This window comes from Mesoplodon bidens, assembly GCF_964165515.1.
Source record: "Mesoplodon bidens genome assembly, chromosome: 7".
Classification (NCBI taxonomy): Eukaryota; Metazoa; Chordata; class Mammalia; order Artiodactyla; family Ziphiidae; genus Mesoplodon; species Mesoplodon bidens.
The window spans coordinates 49847756-49868860 of NC_138164.1; the positions used below are offsets into that span (position 1 = coordinate 49847756).

General features: G+C 35.6%; 1 protein-coding gene across 2 annotated transcripts in view; it reads right to left on the reverse strand.

The window, feature by feature from the left end:
- PDE3B (phosphodiesterase 3B) overlaps nucleotides 1-21105 on the reverse strand; it is a 164385-nt gene that overhangs the window by 51529 nt on the left and 91751 nt on the right. Inside the window, exons 2-4 of one of the 2 annotated variants that reach the window (XM_081238926.1) lie at nucleotides 16588-16638; nucleotides 7161-7193; nucleotides 3766-3908 (exon numbers count right to left, since the gene is read on the reverse strand). In XM_081238926.1, coding sequence (XP_081095052.1) covers nucleotides 3766-3908; nucleotides 7161-7193; nucleotides 16588-16638 — 227 coding nt within the window. Of the gene's footprint in view, nucleotides 1-3765; nucleotides 3909-6944; nucleotides 7194-16587; nucleotides 16639-21105 lie in introns of both variants that reach the window. The other variant, XM_081238925.1, reaches the window with a different exon arrangement.

Sequence of the window (21105 nt, forward strand, 5' to 3'; positions counted from 1 at the left end):
CAAGGTAGAAAATGAAAATTGCCATAAAAGAGCAAAGAAAAGGTGTTAAGGAGATTCAGAGGCGAAACAGATTACTTTTCCTTGGAGAACAAGGGAGGGGGATGTCAACATGTTATTCTTAAGCTGTGACATCTGAGCTCAATCTTTAAAGACATACAGAAATAGGGGTCAGAGGGTCTCTTCTAGGTAGAGGGAATAACTACAAAGGGGCACAGATGTGTACAGAGGGAATATCAAACAGTTAAGCTTGACTGGATTTTCAGATAAATAAAGGTGATACCAGAGAGGTATTTTGGTGTTATAAAGTAATGGCCTTCTTAATTAATTAAAATCTCAAGTCCTCTAAGAGATGAACAGTGGTAAACTTTTTTTAAAAATTTATTTATTTATTTATTTATTTATGGCTGCGTTAGGTCTTTGTTGCTGCATGCAGGCTCTCTCTAGGGGCCACTCTTCATTGCGGTGCATGGGTTTCTCATTGCGGTGGCTTCTCTTGTTGCAAAGCACGGGCTCTAGGCACGTGGGCTTCAGTAGTTGTGGCATGTGGGCTCAATAGTTGTGGCATGCAGGCCGTAGAGTGCAGGCTCAGTAGTTGTGGTGCACGGGCTTAGTTGCTCCGCGGCATGTGGGATGTTCCCGGACCAGGGCTCAAACCCGTGTCCCCTGCATCGGCAGGCGGATTCTCAACCAGTGTGCCACAAGGGAAGCTCCAGCAGTGGTAAACTCTTAAGAGTAGGTAATACAGTGGCTGTTCAAGTAGGACTAATTCTTCTTCCTTGTGGTTTTCCTCCTTTGGAGTCCTTTCATCATACCTAACATAAGGTTTATAATACTTCACTTTTTTTCTCCAGGCAAAGCATAAAGAAAACCAAACTTAAGTCCTATTTTACGCTTTACACAAATGAGGCAGCTGAAAAATATAATTAAGCTTAATTTTCAAAGGGATTGAAACTAAAAACAAAATTATGAGAAAACTTCAAGGAAGAGTCTAACACAAGTTACATGCCTGTTACTTTCACGCAGAGAGCTTTCCAAATCATTTTTCTACTCTTATTCCTTGCAAGACTGCTCATCTCTGTTTGCTTAATTTTTCCAAGTAAGGGTGCAACTTTGTCATGAGGGAGTAACAAATTTTAAATCTCAGGCTAGGAATTTGGGCAGTATTCTATGGGTGTTGATAAATGTCCAAAAACTTAATGATTAGAAAAAACTGTATAATCAAAGTTTTGTTTACAGAAGATTTCTGGTGGAAGGGTAGAAGATGGATTGGGTAGTGAAGGATTTTAGAAATGGAAGGATAATTCAATAGCCCACGTAAGGAATAATGAAAGCATGAAATAGTGTAGGCAAAGTGATAAAGGAAAAAAAGGAATAGAGAGGAAAAGAGGTTTAGAGATAGACTTGACAACTGTTATCTATAGAGTAAGGTAACAGGATGTATAGATAACATCAAGTTTTCTAGGTAAATCAATTTTGTAAGCAACCACAAAACTAGAGGACTGCAGCACTGTGCCAGGAAATGAGGACAGGATAATAGTAACAGAGGGAGAAGCAGCTGGAGGGATGAGAAATTTGGTTTCAGACATAGTTTCAGGGAGCAAGAGGTTCAATATTTAAATCATGCTGAAATCACAGGGTGATTTAAAATCATAGTCAGAGAAGCTATGATCAGAATCCAGAGCTGCATTCGTATCAAAACTAGGAAATGTGATCTCCATTCTGGAGTACTCTAATAAATTCAAAATGAATGCCTCATGATTACAGAGTTACAAGTCTATTCGTTTTGTGCTACTAAAGCTTAAATGTTCCCAAACAAAATGTCACCATATATTTATGATCTATAGCTATGATGTCTAATATGCCTGCCATTTATATCTATATGACAGTTGCATATGGCTCTTTGTATTTTAATTAATTAAAATCAAATCAAATTTAAATTAAACTCCTTAGTCATACCAGACACATTTCAAGCTCTCAATAGCCACACGTAGCTAGGGACTACCAAATTGCATGTACAGCTATAAAAAATTCCAATCATCACAGAAATTTCTATTGGACGGCACTGATCTAGAGACTTGAATTTCAAAAGGAAGAGTGGTTGTCAATGCTTCATATATTCCCCTTTACCCTACGTTCAAAGTATACTTAGAAATTTATTACTGAGAAGCTCCAGCTTCTGCACACTAGAAAGATTACTTCTAGCCTCACCTCTTTAAAGTAGATGTTTCCTAATATGGCCAATTACTGTATTCTTCAAAGTTCTAAATCCTTTATGAGGCATATGATTTTGTTTTAATGAGTGTTAAGTAAACATATGGAATCTGCCTATACTTACCTTTAACTCTGAGATATGTTCGTATAAAGATTAGTTTTCCTTGGACCATGTTTCTATTTTATTATCAATCGTGTGAGGCAGGAGTATAAAAATAACTAACTCAGTGCATCAAACGTTTCTTTTATCTTAAATGCATTGCTGTTCCATCAGTGTGATGGAAAGATGAAAAAATAGAATCATTCTTTCTTAAACTCATAAGTATTCTCTAGATATTTCCCAGGGTTAAGAAATACCTGTCATATTTTCAGTTCCTAACGTCATTTACTTCGTCATATCCTGCTTCCGTTAACAAAACAACAACAACAACAGCAACAAAAACCATTATCCTGTTTAGGCTCTGGGCTAGCTTTGGACCAAAGCTCATTTTCCTGTAATGTTCTCTTCATACTTGAATCCATCCCTATTTTATAAATCATTTCACTCAATTTTTCTTTTATAAAAATGGAATTCATCTACTTGAATGTACTGTAGAAGATTCAAATTAATAAATCACACAAGAATCTGGAAAATTACAATGATCTGATCATATTTCATATATAAAAATGTTAATATAGTTTAACAGATAAATAGCTCTGATCCAACATTGCCACCTACTGTTTCAAATTTGTAACTACACAGGTCAAGTTAAAGTATCAACACAACACATGCTCAGTCCTAACAAAGTGGTTTAACAGGAAATTTACACTGGTTCCAATTTTATTATAATGGTTAGATAATTGACCAAATAGAAGCTTATAACTCACATAAGAGATCAATATCTTTCCTGGCCTTTAAAAGGCAAAGTATTGAATCCTTTTTTATCAGAGTAAGTGGATATATATACACTCAGAAGATCTCAGCTCCTGCAATCTCCCAGTATCACTCACTTGGTTGCAGTTACTGACACCTCTCCTTTGTAGGATTAGCACTGTTTAGTTCCAAGTAAATCCTCAACAGAATATACAATATATTAGTAGTTTTAGTTCCCCAGCAGGAACAGGGCTTAAAAGTGTCCTGTTACCTTACATCTCACGTCTGAGGTAACATCTGGGGTGAACCTTGGGGATGTTCCTCCTTTCACAAGTCAGAAACTGTTGACCAACCTCTGAATACTACGCAGTGGACTGGTGACTGCCCCTAATATGGCCACCTCTACCGTGGCTTTCCCAGTACTGCATCCTAAATTGATCCTTGTTTCCTTAAACTGCCTCCCTGATTCATGTTCTTAGGGCTCCAGCATGCTTTGTACCCAACTTACCTATTTTGGGGGAGAAGGGAGATTACCTTCTTTTTAAGAATCAGTTTATCAGGCCACGTTACAAACAAAGCCATCCTATACTAAAATACTTCCAGTGTTCCTTTATGCTTTTAGAACTATTTCAAACTTCATTCACAGAAAGAAAGTTGATGTATTAGATTCAGGTTTCTTGAAAAGGCTCTGGAGATTTTACCTTAAAATGCCAAATTCTTGGTGAGGCCTTTTGCCATTATTGCGTTCCCACCTTGGAGTAGTCTGGTCGATAGGTGGCAGACCTGAGGTTCCTGAGCTCCTCCTCAGCTGTGGGGTTGATAAACTATTCCTACTGTTTAGCCCCTGTTGAATAATTTAACAATGATTAAAATCGTTATCCTTCAATATGCCGTAAAAGATGGTCCATGGAAATATCAATACAAAGTACAGTTGACCCTTGAACAACTCGGGGGTTAGGGGCACTGATCCTCTGTGCAGTCGAATAATCTAGGTGTCATAAATAACATACAAGTGGGCCTTCCCTATGCAGGCTTCCTCCATATCCGGATTCCGCATCCGTGGATCCAACCAACTGCAGATGGTGTAGAACTGTAGTATTTACTACTGAAAAAGATACGGGTCTGAGTGGACCCACACAGTTCAAACCCATGTCGTTTAAGGATCAACCGTACATTTTTAGCATGTATAGGAGTAACAAAATATTTTATTCTGAAAATCTGTCAATTTTACTCCAAACATAACATTCTATATTGTTCTATTTATCTTCCTCCAACTAAAAAATGATTTCTGATCTCCCTACAGTTTAACCAAATTTTTTTCTTTTGTACATTTTATTCCTAGTTTTATGAGAAATATGCAACTGACAATTTTAAAAGTAGATATGAAAGATTTACCCTGAAAAAAGACTTCAGAGGGCAAGCTTAGGATCAGGAGTGATCCCTATTTCCTAATACATTTTCAGTACAATGCTAATGTACATAGATAGAGGTTAAACTGCAGAATTCTGAGCTACCTTTTGAATTAATAACTAAATTAAATTCAGAACACCTTTCACATTAAGAATATTTTACCCTAATTTTTGAAAATATTCTCGGTTAATCCAAATGTTAACCAAAATATTCCATTTTTGACCATTGTGAATAGGTGTTTTAGTGAAATTGACATTAAACAGTTTCTGCTTCTTAGAAATTTCCCCTGTCAGCAGACACGAAACCATCTCAAAGAGATAAATACCATTTATATTTAAGTTTTCCCAAGAATGTCGATTTTTTTTTTTTTTTTTTTTTTTTTTTGCTGTACACGGGCCTCTCACTGTTGTGGCCTCTCCCGTTGCGGAGCACAGGCTCCGGACGCGCAGGCTCAGTGGCCATGGCTCACGGGCCCAGCCGCTCTGCGGCATGTGGGATCTTCCCAGACTGGGGCACGAACCCGTGTCCCCTGCATCGGCAGGCGGACTCTCAACCACTGCACCACCAGGGAAGCCCGAATGTCGATTTTTTAAAGGTTCAATGTTAGTTATATTTACATTGAAAAAGTTGTTTATGTAACATCCTTTCTGACTATAATTTAGGTCCATAGAATCTTTCTCAGTTCTTAATACACATATAAGACATTTACATTAAATTACCTGTTCTAACTCCCTTTTCCTTACTAATTATTTTTTCATAAATGCTCTTGCTCTTTTCTGAAGTAACATCAGGATTTTTATATTCTTTTCCAAAGCAGAGATAAATTAGATAAGAAATTCAAATAAGAAGTTTTAAAGAACACAAAGAAAAGAAATAAGGGTTACTTCCTGTTTCTTATATGACTTATTCCTATCAGTAAATTCTAGTACTCAAAATAAGCCTTATTACCTAGAATGTTCAGGAAATGAGGCAATTAGGCATCCTATTTAATTAATATTATTGTTTAAATGTTTCTAAAATGTACAGTACACTTTTCTACATAGTAAACATAATAACAAACATAATACTGATATCAATGTGATTTATTTATTTATTTTTGGCCTCGTCATGCGGCTTGTGGGATCTCAGTTCCCCAACCAGGGATTGAACCCAGGCCACAGCAGTAAAAGCCCAAAATCCTAACCATAAGACCACCAGGGAATTCCCTCAGCGTGATTTTTATCACTAAGATTTTTAAGAATTATTTTTTAAAATTACTATTCTAAACATCAGATGTCAATGGAAAATACAAAGGAAGAACAACATATCAAATGAAAACTAACTCAAGAATATATTAGTTATTTTATTGATGAATTTATTGCTATCCCTTTTTGTTGCTTGTGATTAACCTTTCTCATAGGTAGAGTGCTAAAAAAAAATGCTATATAACTTAATTACCATTGGGTTTTGTGTAATGCAGGTGCTACTCAAGACACTTTAAAAATAAAAGCATCACATAACTACCTATGATCCAGATTTGTGAACAATTATCAAAATTTTGCTCTAATCAGGCTTGCTTAATTTTTCAACACTTCTATACAATAATGCTGAGAATTAACAGAATTAACTGATGATCAGAGTCTCTCCAAAAACTATATTTAACTTTTTCTAAGCTCTAGATCACTATTACAATGAACAAAATTAATTGGTTTGAATTTCATCTTCTCCTAGTCTCTTTAGCCAGTAGAATAAAGTAGTTAAAATAATCTCTAAAATATTTCTATTTTTAAAGTTTTATGATCTTTGCTACTGGTAAAGGTATTGATAGTCAAATAAAAGAATTAAAAGCAACCTGAACAGACATAATATATACCTATTTAGAACAGTATTTATTATTTTCTAAAGGAAATCCTATTTTGAATCAGTGATATTTAAAGAAAAATTAATCCCATATCTACTGATGGAAAAGTCAATGCCTATTGGGCTATAGTAATCTCCAGTGGGTAGGCAGGAGGTAGGGAGAGACAGTTCCAAAAAATGTGAAAATCAGTTTAAAATAATGCTGTGTAATTTCATAAAATGAATATTCTAATGATCATTTTTTCTTGGTTCAAAAAGAACAATTTCTGGTTTCTAAAGAATAAAATAGAATAATGACACAATTTGAATACTAGTTTGCTGTACAGCCTGAAATTAAATTTGCCTGTTGTTCTCTACTTCTTAAAAACAATAACAACAATAATAAAAAACTAGTTGTTACCGATGAAGTTATAACTGCTAATTACATCAATATTATTTAGAATAAAAACTGAATACTTAGAATTATTTGAGATTATGACTACCTCTGAAGTCCCAAGCAACTCAGTGTGCTGGAAAAGAAGCTGGCCCTTTAAAAAGAAATTCTATTTTATCCAAGATTTAAAGGAGCAGTTTTAATTCAAAAACATTATTAAACGTGATAAACAGGGCTGGCTGATTACTGTATTTTGACCTTGTGAAGTTTTCTATCTCCTTTCTCGGCTGGGTCCTCTACTTCAGAGCAGTGATAAAATCCAGGAAATGGTGTGAGAGGATTAATCTTTGGCCTACAGGAGCCAGAGAAAGCACCCATCAAGCTACTGATACTCCGGAGGGAAGAAATGACTTGCGGGGGAAGGGTTGGGTCAACCAGAAGATCTGACACCATATTACGAGCCTCATTTAGTACCGAAAGATCAACTCCACTTCCACCTCCAGAATTCTAGAAAAGAAAAAAAAAAAAAAAGAAAGAAAAACAACCCATAAAATTATATATGTATTACACAGAAAATTTAACATTTAAGAAAAACTTAACTCTAACAATAAGTACTTGAATCCTATTAAATATTAATTTTCATTTATTTGGACATGGCATAAATGATATAACAAGTGGTACGATTCTAACTTTAAAATTTTTGATGCTGATATAACAGATATTGTGAACTTTTTTTTCTTACATTTTTCATTAGTGTATCTCATATTTAACGGTATTCATTAATGACTTACCTTATTAATAGTATGGAACCAAATTTGTGTTTCTTTTAGAATCTATAGTTTGGGCATTTTATTAATTTATTAATGATTCTCTTTCCTCTATGTCAAAATTTCTTTCAAACATATACAGCATTTCTTTTATTTACTCCTCACTTAAGAGGCAGTCTAGCATAGTGACAAGGCTTTGTTGCAAAGACATCTGAGTTGGAAATCTAGACTTTAGCCCTAACTGCATGACTTGGAGCAAGTTATTCAACATCTGAACTTTTCAGTTTCTTCACTGTAAAATGGGGATAACAACTACCTCATTAAGGGCTGATATGAGAATTAAATCTGAAAATCTATGTGAAGCACATAAAGCAATGCATGGTACATATATTTTAAATGCAATAAATAAAACTATTATTATCCATATTATAGAAAATGATGAGATAAAAAGGAGAAAAAATGGTGTCAGAGTTCAAAGGAGACAGTGATAACACTGGACTGAATAGTTAATATGGAAGGAATAACAGGACGCTGGGCCCTTAAAAATGGATAGGAAGTACATTTTTTTAAATTTAAAATTAATATTTCATTGATGAATATATATGATATGATTTTTACTTTTTGAAAATATATATTATGTTCAACTCAATTACCCATAGAAATAAGTGCACTGATAATCAGAACAGTGAAATGTTACTTTTGTTTTATTGTGCCTTGAATTTACATTTGGGTATGTTTGTAAGTATTCAAAGTATTTATTGAGTTCACTGTTTATTAATTATCCTCAACACATTTTGAAATTGAAAAATGTTATGAAAGTTAGACCAACAATTAGCTTAGTAATGTCTTTGCTCTTTGTGGAATTCTTTTCTTTTTCCTTGTGAAGTATTATTTTGTATTAGTTTTTATCTTAAAACGTTCCCCATTATTGGTCCACAGCCCAGCTATTTCTAGTCTTTATAAGCAAACACCTCTCTCTATATGTCACTGTAGATATTAAGCATACTTCTGACAGATAGCTTCCCCTAACTTGAACTACTGAACCAAAGTAAATGAACCAAACCAAAATCACTATAAAACTACCCTTGCATACGTTGGTCAAACCTATACCTCCACAAATTGTATATAACAGTATCTGTTTTCCCACACCCAAATAAGAAATCTGTTGTCATTTGAGTTGGTGTTCCCTTATATGCAGTGTGTCATTTCTCTCTGGCTGCTTTCAAAATATTTTCTTTGCTTTTACTTTTCAAAAGTTTAACTGACATATCTCGGAGTAGATTTAGGGCGGGGGCACTGATCCTATTTGGGATTCACTCAGCTTCTTGAATTTGCAGAATTACATCTTTTGCAAAATTTGGGAAGTTTTCAGCCATTATTTCTTCAAATACTTTTTCAAACCTACTCTCTCTCCTTCTCAGACACTGATGATATGAACGTTGGATCTTTTGTTATTGTCCACCAGGTCCTGAAGGCTCTGTTCATTTTGTTTCCATTTATTTTCTCAATGTTGTTCAAATTGAGTAAATTCTACTGATCTATCCTCAAGCTCAGATTCTATGCTCTGTCATCACCACTCTATTGAGACCATTTTACAAGTTTTTTATTTCCATTATTGCATTTTGCAGTTCTATAACTTACCTTTTTTTTTTTTGGTAACTTCTATTTTTTTGCTAAGATTTTCTATTTTGTTTATTTGTTTCAAGAGAATTTGTAATTGCTTGTTAGGATGTTTTTATGATGGCCTCTTTAAAATTCTTTGTCAGACAATTCCAAATCCGATCATCTTGGTGTTAATCATTGACTGTCTTTCTCATTTAAGTTGTGATTCTCCTGGTTCTTGGTATGACAGGTGATTTTCAAAATTATATCAACATTTTGGTAACTATGCTAGAAGACTCTGGGTCCTATTTAAATCTTTTACAGTAGGAGGTGGTCTTCCTCTTTAGATTTAGCACCAAGTCCTAGTCTACTTTTTCAGGCTGTAGTTCTAATGAGAATTTAATTCTCAGGGCATTCACAGTGGTATTTTCCGTCTGCTTGATTTTCTCCTGGTGCCACTAGGGTTTCCACTGGTCCCTGCTGGTGCTGCGGGTGAGAGTTGGTGGGGAGCTTCCTCAGGTTGGGCTATCTGGTGCCTCTAGGTCGGGGAAGGGAGTCTCCAAGCCACAAGGACAAAGAGCACTTTCTGGGCGTGGCACCTGTGTTGTGGAGACCTGGCCACCCTCTGTCTCATTGGGGAAGGGGAGTCTCATGTGTAGTAGGGAATAACCATACTTCCCTGGCCACTTAATGTCAATGGAGTTCCTGATCAATTCCCCCTTGGTGTTGTTGGCAAGACTCTCATTCAATTTTAAGGAAAGGAAGAGCCTACCTGCATCACATTCTGTTGTTAGGCTGGGAGTCTGCATTACCCCAACATTTGCTGTTGGGTGACAGTTATAAGACACCCTGTCACACTATGTTGCTCCTCTGATACTGGGGTCCCTAATTTCTCCTCTTTGCATTTTTCAGAATTCTCCTTTGTTTGCTTCTTGCGTTATTTCCAGAGTTTATACTGGTACTTAGCAGAGAGTATCAGGGAGAATTAAATCTGATGATACATGCAGAACACATAAAGCAATGTATAGAATATATAGGTAAAGGGCTATAAATAGTATTATTATGGAAAGTGGTGAGATAAAAATACAGATAAAATGGTACCAGAGTTCAAAGAATATATAGATAACTTTAATCTGAGTGATTAACAGAAACATTATGGTAAGGGTGGCATTTGAGCTGAGCTATTCATTTGGTAGGATTTTACTCAGAAAGATTAGGAGAAAAGAATTTTTTACAATAAAAACAAACAAAATTTATTTGGGGGAACTCATTCTTCAAGAAGGAGAGAGCATAAATAAAGGTACAAAAGTGGTGAAATAGTGTTGTACAGGGAACGTAAAATTTTTTAAGTATAGGCCATATATATATATATATATATATATATATACTTTTTTTTTTTAAAGAGCAGTGGAAGATAAGGTTGGAGAGGCATGTTGGAACCAATATTTGATAACATCAGATTCCAGGCTAAGGAATATGGACAATGGAGAGTCATGGATTTTGAGGCGGTCAAAGAGAAATAAAGCAAGAAAAGGAAAAAAGAAGTGATGGAAGGCATTAAAAAGAAGGCAGTACTTATGATGTTAAGACCTGACATAAGTGTGAGAAAAGAGCATTCCAGGCACACAGACTAGCGCCTGCAAAGATGCAGAGGCAGAAGCCTGCCTGGCTTGTTTGAGGAATAACAAGGCCAGTGTAGCAGCAGCAAAGTAAATGAAAGGGAAAGCAGAAGATGAGGTCAGAGAAGTAAAAGGGAGTAAAGGAAGGGACCATATTGTGCAGGGTCTTTTAAGTCCATGATTAGGACTTTAGCTTTTATTTTTGGTGAGATAGGAGCATAGTGAGCAAGAGACTGACCATCTGACTTATGTCAGATCGAATGGAATATTCAAATTATTTGCTATAACTTTAAAAGTTTAACTTAAATCCTTATTTCCCATTTGGCTTATATTTGGCAAACTCTTGTTTTTGTACACAGAGCCAAGAATACTACATTTTAACAGTTACTGTGGGAGTGGAGGAGGGGGAGGAGTAGGTGGCTGTGTGTCCCTGCAAATGTTAAAACATTTGCTATATGCCCTTTATAGGAAAAAATTTGCTAACTCGTATCTTATACTATAGTTTCAGAGATGCTTAGTATTTATTATTATTGAAATTAACATAATATCAGCTTATAGTTTTGTGTGCTACTATGTACCAGGCACATATTATTATTTTAATCAGCCCTCTGAGGAAACTGATGATATTATTCCCAATTTATAGATGAGGAAATAGGTTCAAAGTGTCTTAAAAGGCTTGCCTAATTTTTCAGCTGGGAGGGACTAGTTTGTATCAGACCAACTCTTCTGCCTAGAACAATAGGTCTTATGAAAATAGGCCAAAATAAAATAGAAATAGCATCCATTTCAGGGCATCAGAACACAGTCAAGCAGCCAGGGCTTGAAAAAACAAGAACCTGGTGGCGCAGCGATTGAGAGTCTGCCTGCCGATGCAGGGGACACAGGTTCGAGCCCTGGTCTGGGAAGATCCCACATGCCGCGGAGCAACTAGGCCTGTGAGCCACAATTATGAGCCTGCGCGTCTGGAGCCAGTGCTCCGCAAAAGAGAGGCCGCGACAGTGAGAGGCCCGCGCACCGCGATGAAGAGTGGCCCCTGCTTGCCACAATTAGAGAAAGCCCTCGCACAGAAACGAAGACCCAACACAGCCAAAAATAAATAAATAAATATTTATATATATAAAAAAAGAAAAAACAAGAACCTAGAGTTAAGAGAAAAGATTGAAATGAACCCAATATTCTGTGCTACTTTTTCCTTTCACAGAATTTGCTACTGATTCATAGCTGACATGGGGCAGAGAAGGTGAGAAGCAGAGCAGTTAAGAGGCTAGGAAACAGCTCTATGCTGGGAGACCAAAACTGGAATTTAGGGTTATAAAGACAGGGAGAGCTTTAAATGCCAAGCAAGATCCCAGAGAGAAGGGAAGAACAGAGATGCAAGCTTGAATTCAGAGCTGCTTTTCCCCTGAAGATATTTGCCAATCTGTAAACAGTGGCCAAGAGATGGAGAAACCAAGCAGAAATCCTCAAAAAGATTTCTATTTTGAAAGTAAAATATAGTTTTCAGCAGTCTCAATGCTGGATAAAACAAAACAAAAGGAGTTCCGAGAAAAATACCACTAACCAAACTGTTATAAGAAGAGACAGAAAACCTGAATAGTCCTAAAACTATTAAAGTAACTTAATAATTTAAAACTTGCCCATAAGGAAAGCTCCAAACTGAGATAGCATCACCAGAGTGTTCTTCAAAAGGAAGAAATGAAACCCATCTTACCAGACTCTTCTAGATAATAGAAAAAAAGGTAATTTCCCACCTTATTTTATGAGGCCAGTATAACCTTTATACCAAAAACATGCCAAAAACATGATGAAAAACAAGAATAATAGGCCAATTCTCTCACATAGACATAGATTCAAAATATTAATAAATAAAATCCAGTGATATATATGTGTGCGTGTGTGTGTGTGTGTGTGTGTGTGTATATATATATATATATATATATATATTTTTTTTTTTTTTTGGCTGAGTTGGGTCTTCGTTGCTGTGCACAGGCTTTCTTTAATTGTGGCGAGCAGGGGCTACTCTTCATTGCGGTGCACGGGCTTCTCATTGTAGTGGCTTCTCTTGTTGCGGAGCACGGGCCCTAGAGCACGCAGGCTCCAGTAGTTGCGGCACGTGGGCTCTAGAATGCAAGCTCAGTAGGTATGGCACTCGGGCTTAGTTGCTCCACGGCATGTGGGATCTTCCCGGACCAGGGATCAAACCTGTGTCCCCTGCATTGGCAGGCGGATTCTTAACCACTGCACCACCAGGGAAGTCCCTGATACAAATTTTTAAAAATAAAATACTTCTTGATCAAATTTGCTTTATTCTGGATTCCAGGGATGGTTCAACATAGGCACAAAAATAAAACAATATAATTTACCACATCAATAGAATAAATGGGGGGAAATCCAGGGATCATCTCAATAGGTGCAGAAAAGGCATCTGATAAAATTCTACACCGATTTATGACTTAAAAGAAAAAAGTTTTTAGTAAAATGGGATTAGAATAGAACCTTCTTAATCTGATAAAGGGTATCTATAGAAAACATTAGTGGTGAACATATTGAATATTTTCTCCCTGAGTTCATGAACAGGACAAGGCTGCCTACTAGTAACACTTCTATTCAACACTGCATTAAAGATCCTAAACTGTATAGTTATGAAAGAAAAATGGCAAAGGATTGGAAATAAATTAATACACCTGTACTTATTCATTGATGACGTTATTATATCCCTAAAGACTCTAAAAGAATCCTCAGACAAGATATTAGAATTAATAAGTAAATTTAGCAAGGACACTGGATACAAGAATCAATATATAAAAATCAACTGAACTTCTATGAGGCAGCACAAACTATTAAAAACATGGAAGTTCTAAAAATTGATATATTTTACAATATGCTTTGCAATTTTAAAAATTAAATATCTAGGAATAAATCTAACAAAATATGCATGACCCCTACACTAAAAACATTATTAAGATAAAGATGATACAGATCAGTGAAGGAATTATACCATTTTCATGGATTGAAAGCCTCAGTATTAGATGTAAATTCTCCTCATACTGATTTATAGAGTCAATATAGTCTCAATCAAAATCCTAGCAGTATTTTTTTTGTGTGTGGAAATTTTCAAGTTTATTAAAGAATAGTCAAGATAACTTTGAAGAAGAACAATGCTGGAGAACTTACTATCAGATGTCAAGACTTATTATAAAGTTACAGTAATTAAAGTAATGAGTGTGGTATCAGTGTTTCAGGAGAGACAAATTGACAAACAGACCAGAAGAGAAAGTCCTGAAACAAATCTACATACGGTCACTTGATATATGACAAAGGTTATAATACAGTGCAAAGAAGAAAGAATGTGTATTTTGTTCAACAACTGGAACTGGGTCAATTGGATAACCATATGGGGAAAAAAATGTCTTGATCTATAAATCACACCATACAGAAAAATCAATTCTAGATGCATTACAGATCTAAAGATGAGAAGTAAAACAATAAAACTGCTAGGAGGTAACAGAAGAGGGTAGACACAACCCAGAGGGTAGACACAACCCAGGAGGTAGAAAAAGTGTTCTTAAATAGGACACACACAAAAAAATCACTAGACAAAAAGGATATGATTGATAAGTTGGCATAAAAGGAAGTGATTGATGGAGTACTTTTAATAAGACACCATGATAAGCCACAGACAGGGAGAAGATTTTTTTTATGAATATATATATTCATGTCCAAAATACATAAAGAACTCCTACTGATCACTAAGTAAAAGGTAGATAATCAGCAGAAAAAATAGGGAAAAGATCTTTACCAGAGGATATCCGAGTAGCAAATCAATATAAAAAGATTCTCAGCTTGATGAGCCATAAATGAAATACAAATACTAAAACCACAATGGATATTCTTCAGCAGCTACCAGAATGATTTAAAACAGACACTACCAAGTGTTGGCAAAGATGTAGAGCAACTGAAACATCCATATACGGCTGATGGTTGGGTAAAAGTGATACAATCTCTTTGGAAAATTATCTGGTGCTTCCTACTAAAACTGAACATACACATGTGTACCCTATGACCCAGCAATGCACTCTAATGTATATATCCAACAAAAGACATCAAGAATGTTTCAGCAGCATAACTTGCAATAGACAAAAAACTGAAAAATAAAACAAATGTCAATCTGCTATAGAATGGATGAATTAACTGTATATTCATTCAATGAAACACTAAATAGAATGAGAATGGATGAATTACTACTATGTATAATAACATGAATTAATCTCACAGATAAATTTTGAAAGAAGCAAGACAGAAAATACATATGAGTGATTCCATTTATACACAATTCAGAAAAAGAAAAGAAAAACTAAGTTGTGATAGAAATCAGGTTTGAAAGGACACTTGGGACAAGTTGATGACTAGGTGGGGAGCATAGGGGGCTTTTGGGGTGCTGAATTCTTCATCTGAAAAATGGTCACATGTATATATTCACTCTGAGAAAATTCATCAAGTTATACAGTTATGACCTGTGCACTTTTATATATGAGCGTTACACTTCAATTTTATTTTATTTTATTTATTTTTTTTATTTTTGGCCTTTCAGTGCAGCTTGCGGGATCTTAGTTCCCTGACCAGGGATCAAACCCAGGCCCATGGCAGTGAAAGTGCTGAATCCTAACCACTGGACCACTAGGGAACTCCCTATACTTTGATTTTTAAAAAAGGATTATTAGGGAGAGAAAGAGGGGTAGGAGAAGAGAGAAATAAAAGTCTGTGTGACCACAAGCCCATGCTCTCAACCATTACTGCTTACTTATCTTTAGATTTTACCAGTAATTTAGGTAGATACTCTTTTAATTGGAAACTGAGGATCTTGGTGAATATGACTGATGAAAAAGGCCACTGCTTAGGTCAAGAAACCCCAGCCCCTTTTAGGTCAGATGTGGCCTTCCTCACATCATCTGACTGTAACAGTTACACCAGATAATATTTTTTTCTTAATGGGCTGTTATGGCTATTCCATTTAAAGTTTAAAAATAAGAATCAACCATTCAAAGGGGTGTTCATTTTTCAAAATTTTATGTTGGGACAATAGGAGTAATATGTCTGTAAACACAAACGACAAAGATTTGATTTTTATTAATGTTTATCTATTAGTGTGAAAAACATCAGGTTTCAAAAGCATATGAAACATAATATTACAATCATTGTAGACTAGAATTATATAAACCATACGTTTCAATACAATGGAAAACTAGGAAAAGATCTATAAAGATATATATCAAAAGTTAACAAAGTTAACATAGTTATTCCTTGATGTTTGAATGATTTTCCTTTTTTCTCCTATACTTCTATTTTTAATTCTACTGATAACAACATAAAGTGATCAAAAAATCTTTAAAAAGTACATTTTGTATGATTCCATATATATAAAGTTCATAAATAAAGAAAACTAATTGCTAGAAGTCTGGATAGGGATTTTCTTTGGAAACATAGGTAATGACTAGAATGGCACACAAGTGAGGCTTGTGGGATGCTGGTAATGTTCTATTTCTTGTTATGGGTACTAGTTATATGGGATGTTTAATTTTTGAAAATTCATTGAGCTGTGCAATTTTCTGTACATTTATCAGTAACTCTAGGTGGAGTGAACTGGGGGGAAAAGAGCCTTATATTTAATATAGATGAGTCCAGATTATATTAGCAACATTTTAAAAATAACTATTTATATAAGTTTGGTTTCTTATTTTCTTTTCCCTTACAATTAAAATATATTTTTAAAAAACTACCTAAATGAAGTTCTGGTTATTTTAGTTCAGCTAAAGAAAAATCTTACAGCATATAAATTAAAGTTACATTCAGAAGATTTCTATGTCAAAAATTTGATTACAGATATTAATTATTAGTGATATCACTTATATTTACCTGATAGTGAGGTTTATACCACTGTTTTAAGTCCCAATCCCAAAGAATCATCTGGGAAAAAAAAAAAAAAAAAAGAGTTCACTTAGTTACAAACCATAGGTAAATAAATATATGTAAAGACAAAATGGAGCATCTTCAATTACAGATACCTAAAATACCTTAAAGTTTGGGAGAGGAATTGGGAAGATTAGAATAAAACTTATCTCTAGATGGAATATTTTATTAATTATACAATCTGTGATTGAGAAATCAAAAGAAAAGTCAGGATAAAGTCACTAAACTAATCTATATTCAACATATAGATTCAAAATATCTATTACAACAGAACTGAAAATATAAATCCAGAAGCACATCCATTCACTAAAAATACAAGAAAAATGACAAACCACTGTTCTTCCCCCTCCCTACCCTCTCCAAAGGCTCATAATTTGTCATTTTAAACCAGTGTCAGTAGGTGGTGCTATTTCCTTACCAATAAGGCACTTCTGTCAAAAGCACTTTAAAAAGCTTGCCCCTGGTTTACATTAAGCATAAAAGAATGGATTTATAAAAAGTTACACACAACCCTTTTGATTCACAGATAATTAGTTTTCCTGTTTTTTCCTTTATAGATTCTCAATGGTAACTTCTTAGTACCAGACTAGTTTTTTCCTGCCCTTCTCTTCCGAGCAGGCCGTGTGGTTACTTCCCCATCTAATAGTCACTGCTCTAGAAGATAAAATTAGCTTAAATTTGGCAAGCTATAACTGCTACCTACCATTAATCCTAAATTTCTTTTAAGCTTTACTTAAGTAATAAATAGGTCTCCTCCTTTTGCCTAAATAATTGATTATAATTGTGATTTTCTACATGGCTTTGAACCCTAGTATCAAACATAAGCCTAGTTAATCTGTAATACAATCACAATTTCTATGTACTGAAATATTTGTGTTGTTTCTTGTCCTTGGTCGTTAAGGATCCTGATTACAAAAGATCATATAATGTTATCTACTCTTTCATTGGTCCGATATTTAAATAGGAGTTGGCAGATTTTTTTTCTGTAAAGGTACAAATAGTAAATATTTCAGGCTTTGCAAGCCACATAAGGTCTCCATGGCATATTCTTTGGTTTTTGTTTTTGTTTTACAACCCTTTAACATGGAAAACAAAACAAAACAAAAAAACATTCTTAGCTCAGTGGCCATACAAAAACATGTTCCTGGAAGGATTTGGCCAGTGGGCTATGGCTTGCTGACCCCTTTTCAAAACTGTCAATTGTCATTACCACCATCCTTGCAGAAGGTCATCTCTTGCCAGTAAAGAGAAACCTATCTCTTCCGAAAGAAAATCCAGACCACTTACAAAATTCATGGACCAGTACCTGCAAAATGGCTATGGTACAGCTACATGCCAAGTACGTAATATATATTAGTAGACTCATCAAATTTACGCAGTATTGGGCTTCCCTGGTGGCGCAGTGGTTGAGAGTCCGCCTGCCGATGCAGGGGACACGGGTTCGTGCCTGGGTCCAGGAAGATCCCATGTGCCGCGGAGCAGCTAGGCCCGTGAGCCATGGCCACTGAGCCTGCACGTCCAGAGCCTGTACTCTGCAACGGGAGAGGCCACAGCAGTGAGAGGCCCGCGTACCGCAAAAAAAAAAAAAAAAAAAAAAAGTTACGCAGTATTTTATATGGCCCTAAGTGTGGTCCTCATATAATTATTTCAGGTTGTGATTTAACCAGCATAAACTCTAGATTCTAGAGACATTAATTAATGCAGTTTAAGACATTAATAACTTCCTAAGAACATCCACATTAAGACTAAAATAACCTAAAATCCCTAAATTTCTTTTATACTTGATATACATGCTCCATTTTCTGCATGCTATTCTTACACAACTGGCTTTTTAGTCCCAGCTGCAGTACTTTACTTCAGTCCTGATTTCAGCCTGTCCAAGTTTCTTTGGAGAGTGGAATGTCGACTAGCCTATTCACCATTCTTCCCATCATCATGACATTTGTAAATCTGATGTTTTCTTAAGTTCACTTTAAAAAGTACAGAATGAACAGGAGTGAAAACAGAACCACAGGATGGATCACTAAAGATTACCTATGAGATTTGCATCTGAGTCTACATACTTGCCTAACATACTATCATCCAATCCACACCTCCACATTTCTTCTACAATGATACCATCAAACGGTGACATACCTACACCTCATTTCTCCTAATCGTTAGTCTGAGTAGAAGTTGATTTCTTGCTAACTCCAGCATACTTTCATTAGGAGGGTTTCTTAACACCGAGTCTTCCTTGCCTCCCACTTGCTATTCTGGCTTTGAATAAACTCTTAAGCAGTAGACCAACCTTATTTATAGTCACTTTCTCTGCGATCAAAAATACATTTGCCAAAAAGCAGCAGGTCTTAGTCTGAAATCCCCTGCATATTAGGAACTGAAAAGGGATACAGTGAAAGCCACAAATCGCTGGTAGACTGCCTTCTGTGTAAATTGGACAAACAGAATATTAGTGATTTTGAGAAAACAAAATTTTCTGCATAATATAATCCAGGAATCATACGGCTGCAGCTAGGTACATCTTACAGCAGTGTTATTCAAGATGTGGTTCACAATAAGAAAGTACGGAAATGAAGAGTAAATGTTTAGAAATTTTTCTATCAATTTGATATTGTTGAGTTGATTTTAGTATATTTTACAAAAGCAGACTGGGGCAAAAACCCCAAAGCTTGATCCTTTTCTATATAGTTTGATGCCAGGAGACAAGAACATGGATGCACAGAACTGCACTGTTTGGAGCAGCAAGAAAACTAAACACGACCCAAATGTCCATCAATAACAGAATGGGGAAATTTTGGTACATTCATGCAGTGGAATACAATAGTGAAAATGAATGAAGGATAGCTACAACCTATATGAATGAATCTTAAAAACATAATGTTGAATGAGAAAAGTCACAAGAGGATATATACAGTATAATTACATGCAATATAAAATAAAATATTCATTGAAATATACTTCTTAGAAATATAAACATACAGGAAACTATGAAGAAATTCAGGATGGTTATCATCTCTAGGGGAGAAGAAAACTGGATCTGGGAGTGGCATACAGGGAACTTCAAAGTTACTGGTAATGTTCAAAGATAATGGTGGGTCGATAGTGTTTTTTGTCCTTAGTGTCTAAACTGGTAAAGAAGTAGAGACAGTGACTAGAGTAAACTCTTGAGGAATTGTGCTATACATGGCAAGAATGAAATGGAGCAATAGCCAGAAAAGAATATGGGAATAATACTTTTGTTGTTAAAATGGTAGGTTCTAGAGCTTGTTTCTACTTGATAGGAATGATCCCGGACAGTAGAACTAATGATAAAGGGTAGAGTGCACGATTTCCGAAGGAGCAAAATCCTTAATGAAAATATTGCTCAATACCTCTATAATATTAGCACATAGATAAAATTTTAAACTAAGAAACAGTAATAGAATATTAGCCATTATTAATCAAATCTGTGAATCACTAGTTGTTCCTCAGGGGTCTGGAATATTTAGGGGGAGGGGGAAGAACCAATTTAGTTTACATATATTTCAACATTGTGAACTGCAAGATTAGTTCTGATTTCCACAGAAATATCATCATCTTAACAATTATATTTTGTTTTTATCTTTTATTTTTTTAAAAACTTTTGGCCAAGCGGCTTGTTGCATCTTAGTTCCCTGACCAGGGATCGAACCCATGCTCCCTGCAGTGGAAGCGCAGAGTCCTAACCACCGGACCACAAGGGAATTCCCAACCATACATATTGAAAAGCGAGGCAGGTGCCCTAAGGCCTGCATTATTCTGCATGACTACAAATCATCCTAGGTAAAATATTTTCGTGTCATTTGAATATTATTGTTTATATCTATTGAATTTGCATTTTTTGCATTGCTACATTATGTCTCCAGTCCAAAAAATAAATGGCTCAAGATTGGTTTCCTAAAGCTTAAGGTACTAATAAAAATAGTAACAAAACTCAGAATAAATGCTAAGCCTGAATCAAGAGCAAGACTCTGGGGCTTCCCAGGTGGCGCAGTGGTTGAGAGTCCGCCTGCCGATGCAGGGGACACGGGTTCGTGCCCCAGTTCTGGGAAGATCTCACATGCCGCAGAGCGGCTGGGCCCGTGAGCCATGGCCGCTGAGCCTGTGCTCCGCAACAGGAGAGGCCACAACAGTGAGAGGCCCGCGTACCGCAAAAAAAAACAAACAAACAAACAAACAAAAGAGCAAGACTCTAATGCAATCTGACTACAAATCTGTGGGTGTGATAATACCACACAAACCCGTAAAAAAATATTACTAAGTCATACAACAGTGACCATTTAAAAACTGGACTTTTTTTTAGACTCGCAATTCATTCACCTTCACCTTATATTCTTCTGAATGTTGTCCACTTTGAAACTTTTATGACATTCAAACAAAATGTGAAGACTTTTTGGTAAAACAGTAGAACTTTTCTAGAACAATCACATAATGCTTTCTTATATG